At 43.5% G+C, this 6,783-nt stretch overlaps 1 protein-coding gene across 1 annotated transcript; it reads right to left on the reverse strand.

Moving 5' to 3' along the window:
* Positions 1-2,219: 2,219 nt before the first annotated feature.
* LOC131574241 (apovitellenin-1-like) lies at positions 2,220-3,714 on the reverse strand. Its single transcript, XM_058828666.1, has 3 exons — positions 3,449-3,714; positions 2,950-3,109; positions 2,220-2,319 (listed from the first exon to the last, which is right to left on the reverse strand). The coding sequence occupies exons 1-3, from the start codon at positions 3,507-3,509 to the stop codon at positions 2,220-2,222; spliced, it is 321 nt and encodes a 106-aa protein (XP_058684649.1). The 5' UTR covers positions 3,510-3,714.
* Positions 3,715-6,783: the final 3,069 nt, after the last annotated feature.

Here is a 6,783-nt window from a genome sequence, read left to right on the forward strand (position 1 = left end):
TTTACACAATCCCAGCCTGAATGCTGTCTCAGCTGCTATTTTCTGTCTTAAAGGATGCCAGTAACATCAGGGGCAGTGGAAGGTTGCCTACTTTGCTGTTCATAGGTTGCCCCACATTATAGATTGTACAAGAGATTAACTATCTGGAATGTTTTCTACTTATTTTTTTCAAGTGTAAAAATGCATAGATAACTAACTACATGATCAGGAGATTGAGTACAAACAAACACAGAGATCTGCAGTCTGATTCTGTTTTGCCCATCTGCTAAAATCAGACATCAAACTGCTAAACAGGATTCAGCTAGCTTGGGTTTTCTGGAGGCTACATTACAAAGAAGCAAAAGGATATAAATAAATGCATTTAACAAAATGTCAACTTTGTTAAGTTTTAGCACAGAATTCATACCAGCTACTGCACTGCTCCAGCTGTGCAATGGTGCAGTACAGAAATGCCACTGGGTTGCATTGGTGAAGTCACACAACAGGTTCAAAATGCAACATGAGGACCCCTATACTTTCCAAACTTTTTCTACTCTTTTTGGCGGTGCATACAAGTAGCTAGAAAAGGCTGAATCACATTGTTCCAGAACACCAAATTCTTAAGAACACATTCAGGCTCTTTCAAATGACTCATGACTTTCACTCTTTCAGAAAGAAATACTTTTGAAGTGCCAGAAGAACAAAGTCTATTCGGAGAAAATTATTCCTTGGCATAAGAGGGGATTTAAGTTACAGGGCTTCTCCTTATAAGTGTTATATTTGGGGGGAAAAAAAAACAACCAGTGAACAGACACATGCAAAGCAAGCAGGAAGGAATTCATCCCTGTACCAAAAGAGCTAGAGGTCCTGGATTTTTCATGTGGAAAATGGTCTTATCAGCCAAAACTTCTGCTTTTCTGAATCTCCTCCTAAATACTGGTGCATTGACATAATACATATGTATTTACATATGTAATACATATCTCCACCATTCATTGTGGCCGGAGAAGCACAGACTAAGGGAAACAAGCAGCAATGAATAAAACCTGCAAAACAGCTCTGCAGAAGTGGTGAAGCCACTGGAGACGGAAGAACTTGCTGCTCTGCATGGGGTCACTGATTTCAATGTGATTGCACATGGTAAAAAGGAGCTGCTGGGACAAAGAAAATGGAAGATGAGGGGATTTTATACCAGGCAAGTGGTTAAGTACAAGCTTATAGCTGATCTGACTGATAATTAAAGAAACAAAACAAAACAACAAAATAATGGGCTTGCTTTAGTCTCTGCCACAGTCTCCCACTGCGATTTCAGAAAAATTGCCTACTTGTTTCTGCTTGCTTATGAGAAAGAAGATGGATTTCTTTGTCCACTGTGGGCACCTGGGCTGATGCAGTTACACAGGACTGATGGTGACCTGCCAGGTCTTCATGCACAGCACTGGACATAGGTGTTCCTCTCATAAATTGGTCAAGATAGTGAGAAATTTTCCACTCATTTCTCTTTTGGAAAAGCTCATTAGTAGCCTCTCTGGCTGGCCAACAAAACACACTTCCTAAGTCCTGTTTAGGTTGATGGACAGTTCAATTTACTGGCACTTGTTTTCCCAAATTGTCTGAAATCTTCAGACACGCGATACAGGTGCACCTACTTGCTTCCTACCTAACCAAGGAGCACAGTCACTTACACAATCAATTGTGGCTGCTCTGGAAGATGCTCAGGTAGTGCCTCCTCCACCCAAGAAGAATCTGAGCTTGGTTAAAAGTGCCTGAACACTCAGGGTTTCTTAGCATTGCCTGCAAAATCTTCTTGTGACTCACAGCTACATTCTCAGCAGAATGTGAGCCAAGGTGAGTCAGATTCCATAACCGTCAATACAAACAAGAAACTTAAGGAAGTGTAACAACCAACATTTTTTTTATTAGAGGGGCAATGGCCAAGCCATTCAGGAGGAATTAATTTTCAAGATTTGGCTACAGAAGAGCTCTACAATCTCTATATTGCCTTCCCCATGCTCAGCCGCTTGATTTTTTTTTTTTTTTCCGGGGAGGCTTCAGCAGATGCCTTCAGCAGACGCCTTCCATCTTTTGGTCTTTGAAGGTGGGTTCCCTCTAGTGGCATTAAAAGGAGCATCGATTCTGTCTTATTGACTGATCTTGGTCCGTAGGAGGGGCAGGGGGAAAGAGGACACTGCAGGGTGTTACACACTCACATCAGGAAACACTGACTTGTCTTCATTTGGCTAATAGCCTAGGACTTTTGTGTACCACAGGTTCTTTATTTTTTCAATCAGCTGTTCAAACATTATACTGACTTTAGTTGCTTCTTTGGCGATTCTCTGTCTGCAGGAGACAACAGAGAGAGTGGTAAGATACGTAAGTATGTGAGGGTAATCCCCATCTGCCTGTCTCTGAGAGTGCAGAGCTCCTCAGCAGTCCTAGAGGGGCTTTCCTCAGAAGACAGGAATAGGCACTACATGCGTGCCATGAGTTACATGAAACTGTCTCTAGGGTGATCGTGCTTTTCCTTTTGTGAGGAAACTCATTCCTCTACCTTGAGCAAGACCTATGCACAGCTAGAGACAGTTCTGTGATTTGCATCAAGTGATGCTGGCACACTGAGTACTCAGCCCCTCACAGCACTGCAGCACCCTTCCAGAGGAGCTGATTCCCCACCAGCCAGCAGCCCCTTCCCTCACTACCCACGGATAAAGAGCAGTACCTGCCATCCCTGTGAACACTGTCACATACAATGCACCTCCCTGGGAAGAGCTTGTGCTTTCACAGGAGACCATATCACCTCACCCACCTTCCAGCACCTTGCTCCCTTGGTACATCAGGCTTTGGTTGCTGATTAATTTCCCCTCTGATCTCCCCATATAGACAGTTGATTAATCTATTCTTCCCCCCACACCTCCCTCTCCCTTTTCACACGTGGCTATTGGAATGTTAGTACAGAGAAGCTTTCCGTACCTGGCCGCAATAACTGTTGGGCTCTGGACAGTATCCAGCAGGAACTGACTGACTTTGGGGGACACTTTGTTCACAGCTTCATAGAAGTAAGATGCAACAGTCTCAGGGATGGCCAGCAAGTCACGACGGTCTCTCTCAAAGATGGACTTTGACTGCACTTCTGAGAAAAAAAAGGCAAAACCCCATGAGGCTTCTCATGCCTCTGGTATCTTCCCCCAGGTGCAGGGGAAGAGATTTGAAATTCTGAGATTCAGAACTTCTCCCAGAATTCGCTCTAGCAGCATCCAGTATTTAAGACATAGACCTTCCATGGCAGAGTATTTTCACCAAGTATGGGCAGTTTTCATGCTGGATCTCTACTGACTTGTTCCCCGCTGCCAAGCAGTGTGTATTCATGGTGTCCAGCTGAATTATTGGGCTTCAGTCCCACTTCATGATATATGAGAACCTGTAGAGCTGAGTTTTGTCTCAGGGAAATGGCAAAGCTTTTCAGACTTACCAGGGAAAGTGGTGCTAAGGAGCAGAATCAGAGCTATCACCAATGCCCTGGACTGCAGCATGGTTTGAGTACCAGTTCTGCTCTCTACGCAGAGAGACCTGCAGGAATCAGCATACAATGTTTGGGTTGTTTTCAGAGAAATAAAACATGGTGGTTAAACACCAGATTTTTGCCACAAACCTAGCCAATAAACAAAGACAAGAACAGAAAGATCATGGTGCATTTTCTCTGAAGTGAGGAAAAGGCAGTATAAAAATGAAGGTGTCCTTTTCTTTGTATAATCGCAAATATCCACAATAATAACTTTCAGAGCTGAAAGAAATATGGGCAGCTAAAGCTAGTTCTTTTATATGACAGCTAAAATCCCGCTTCAGCACATGAACAAACCAGTAAAAGTGCCAGAGGTCAGAATAAGTTTCCTACATGCTTAAGCACAACTGAAAAATTCATACTGTGGGATTTCTTCATTTGATTTGTTTCGGTAAATTGCTCTAAAGAACATTGTGATAGTTAGTACATCACATATGATAATCATCTTCGTGACCCAGTGATCTGAGTACTTTGTCTTGCTTTAGTTGAGGAAAATCACAAGTAGCTAACTAGGTTCCTTTGCCTTTTTCACTCTGGTATTAATGCAGCAGACTGTAGCCTCAGCAGAACAAGTTTCCAAAAGTGAGTGACTGCAAAATTTAGCTTCAGCTGATTTCCTTAATTTTTGTCTTTTAAAAAAGTCACACTTGGAGAATTGAAAATTTCCTACTTGGTACCATGAAAATACCACATTAAATAGAAACAAGCTTTCAAACATGCTACACTAAAAAAAAAGGTGTTTAGAAACTAAAATAGATTTATGCCCCCAAATAGAGGGCTGCATCACTCAGAGCAATGTGAAGAAAACATTGAACATAGGAATGCAATGGAAAAATAGGCTGAAAATCTATTTATATGTGAACGCTTTGCTAAATCCTGTACCAGGTGGTTACAAATCAATGTTCCTTCTTATCCCACAGTAAGGAGATTTCCATCCATTTTTACTTCCTTCTGTTACAGATTACTTCCAAAAGCTACCACCCAGTTCACTAGATGTTTGCACAGTTGCTCCTTTATTACCTTGCCTTGATTTTTAATCCCAGAGCCAGTTTCTCTCTGTGTACACAAAAGGCAGAAATTTGCTCTGCAGGAGCATGAACAGGTTCTCTTACCCGCTTTAGAACCTGCAGTCCCTGTGGTGAAGGCACCTGGGAAAAGGTAACGTATCTCCCAACACTTGAATTCTGCAATTCCCACCATGGGTTTGACCCTTCTATGAGTGTCTTATGGAGCATCCATCACTCAGCTTCAGAGCAGGTGACCCCAGGTACTGCCACCCTCCTCTATTTCCTGGCTATGGAGCGTGAGAAGGGCTCACAATTTGATTTGCAGTAGGAGATGGGGCAAACTAGAAGACTACCTCCACTCAGTTGTCTATGATCTAGATACACCAGTCACAAAGTCCATGCCACCCAAACAGAGAGTTCAGCTCTTACCTGTCCTGCTTTCTCTCTTTCTCAGGCCCAAGCTGAGGTAGGTGCTCATCTGAGACCCCGGCATTTATGCAGAGCTAATATAGTGGTAGCAAGGGGTCAAAGGTCCTGCTGTGTTTCCCCATGTGCTCTTTTGCAAGCACATCCTGCTCAGTGGGACAGGCAAGAAGTGGTGGAGGACTCTGGACCTGTTATTGGGATTTGGTAATGGAGGGTCAGTCTGACCTGAGCCCAAGAGATGTGGAAGGCAGCTTCTGGGTCACTGAGACCCCTACTTTTTCAGGCAAACCATGTCATGGAGGCCCCTTTCATAAACTGACCAAACTCCACATTAATAATAGCTAGAGATGGGCTAAATTTTGCTCCCACTCTTCCTGTGCTCTAACACCACTGCTCTGACCATTGGCACTTACCTGCAGCTCTTACAGCAGTTTCCTCTCCATTTACAGCAAATGCATTAACCAAATGGCACACAGAGGTGTGCATCCCTCTCACACTTCTTTCCCCATGACCAACTGTTTTTGCACAGGCTGACTAGATGAGAATACACCTGAGACAGCTGTCAAAACTTACCAGGAGGAACATCTAGCTACAGGATCCCCAGCCCAAGAAACACAGAGCCGTTAGAGCAGATCCAGATGGGCACAAAAAATGATCATGGGGTTGGAAAACCTCTCCCATGGGGAAAGGCTGAAAGAACTGGGGCTGTTCAACCTAGAGAAAAGGCTCCAGGGATATCCTACTGCAGCTTTTCAGTACTCAAAGGGTTCTTGTAAGAACACAAAGACTTGACCAAATCTCCTGTATGGACATGAGAAAGGGAAACAGGTTTAAATTGAAAGAGGGTAGATTTAGATTGGATGCAAGGAAGAATTCTTTACTGTGAGGGAAGTGAGACAGTGGAACAGGTTGTTCCGAGAAGTTGTGGACACTGGAAGTATTCAAGGCCAGGTTGGATGGGGCTTTGAGCAACCTGGTCTAGTGGCAGGTATCCCTGCCTAAGGCAGGGGCAGGGTGGATGAGATGATCTTGTAAGGTCCCTTCCAACGCAAACCATTCTCAAGATTCTATGGTAACATCTCCCGAGGCTCCCCAGTCCCAGTCAGAAAGTGGCTGCACTGCTGCTGTAGGGAATGTTTTCCCACAGCTTGTGTTCCAAGTGGCCCTTGGGTCTCCAGAAGGTCCTGTCACCTGTTTTTGGCACATGCAGCCAGGGGTAGGAGACAGAAAGGCTGCAAAACTGAACTACAAAGGGTGCCAGCTGGGGGAATGGGAGGACAGAAATTGGGCCTACGGTGTGAGACCCAACAGAATTCCATTCTCACATCAACCACTTGTTTATTGGGTGACTCTCACATGTGGCAAGTGTTAAAAGCTCAACCAGTACCTTCATTTATCAGCCAAACAAGATTTCTAGAGGACTTTTCCTCTCATGGTGCTCCAAGTGCTTTAGAACCAAACAGTAAGTGTTCTTGTTTTACAGACATGGCAGCCAAGCTACAATGAGTCACATCATCGAAGAGGGCTGACAGTGGTTTCCAAACATTTTTCCACTCTCTAGGTTTTTATCCAAATGATCTTTTTTCTTAGAAAAATAAAGAAAAATAAGTCTTCCAAAATAATAGTAAGAAAAAATCTCACATACAAGCAAACCATTTTGCATTTCTGTCCAAAAAAATAACAGCAGAAGATTCTTACTGATGTGTAAAAAGGTTAACTCAAGAAATAAGAACAGGGACTTTTCAGTTCTACTTCTGGTGCAAACACTAAAAAGCAATTTATGGTCTAGGAAGAATACACTACAGCAACTGG

Source organism: Poecile atricapillus, chromosome 1 (assembly GCF_030490865.1).
Source record: "Poecile atricapillus isolate bPoeAtr1 chromosome 1, bPoeAtr1.hap1, whole genome shotgun sequence".
Taxonomy (NCBI): domain Eukaryota; kingdom Metazoa; phylum Chordata; class Aves; order Passeriformes; family Paridae; genus Poecile; species Poecile atricapillus.

Excerpts from the sequence above, each read along its gene's own strand:
- LOC131574241 (XM_058828666.1), bottom strand. The coding sequence starts at position 3,509 with ATGCTGCAGTCCAGGGCATTGGTGATAGCTCTGATTCTGCTCCTTAGC. Across the intron at positions 3,110-3,448 it reads CCTTAGCACCACTTTCCCTG|AAGTGCAGTCAAAGTCCATC; the intron begins GTAAGTCTGAAA and ends TTTTTTTCTCAG. Across the intron at positions 2,320-2,949 it reads CCAACAGTTATTGCGGCCAG|ACAGAGAATCGCCAAAGAAG; the intron begins GTACGGAAAGCT and ends TGTCTCCTGCAG.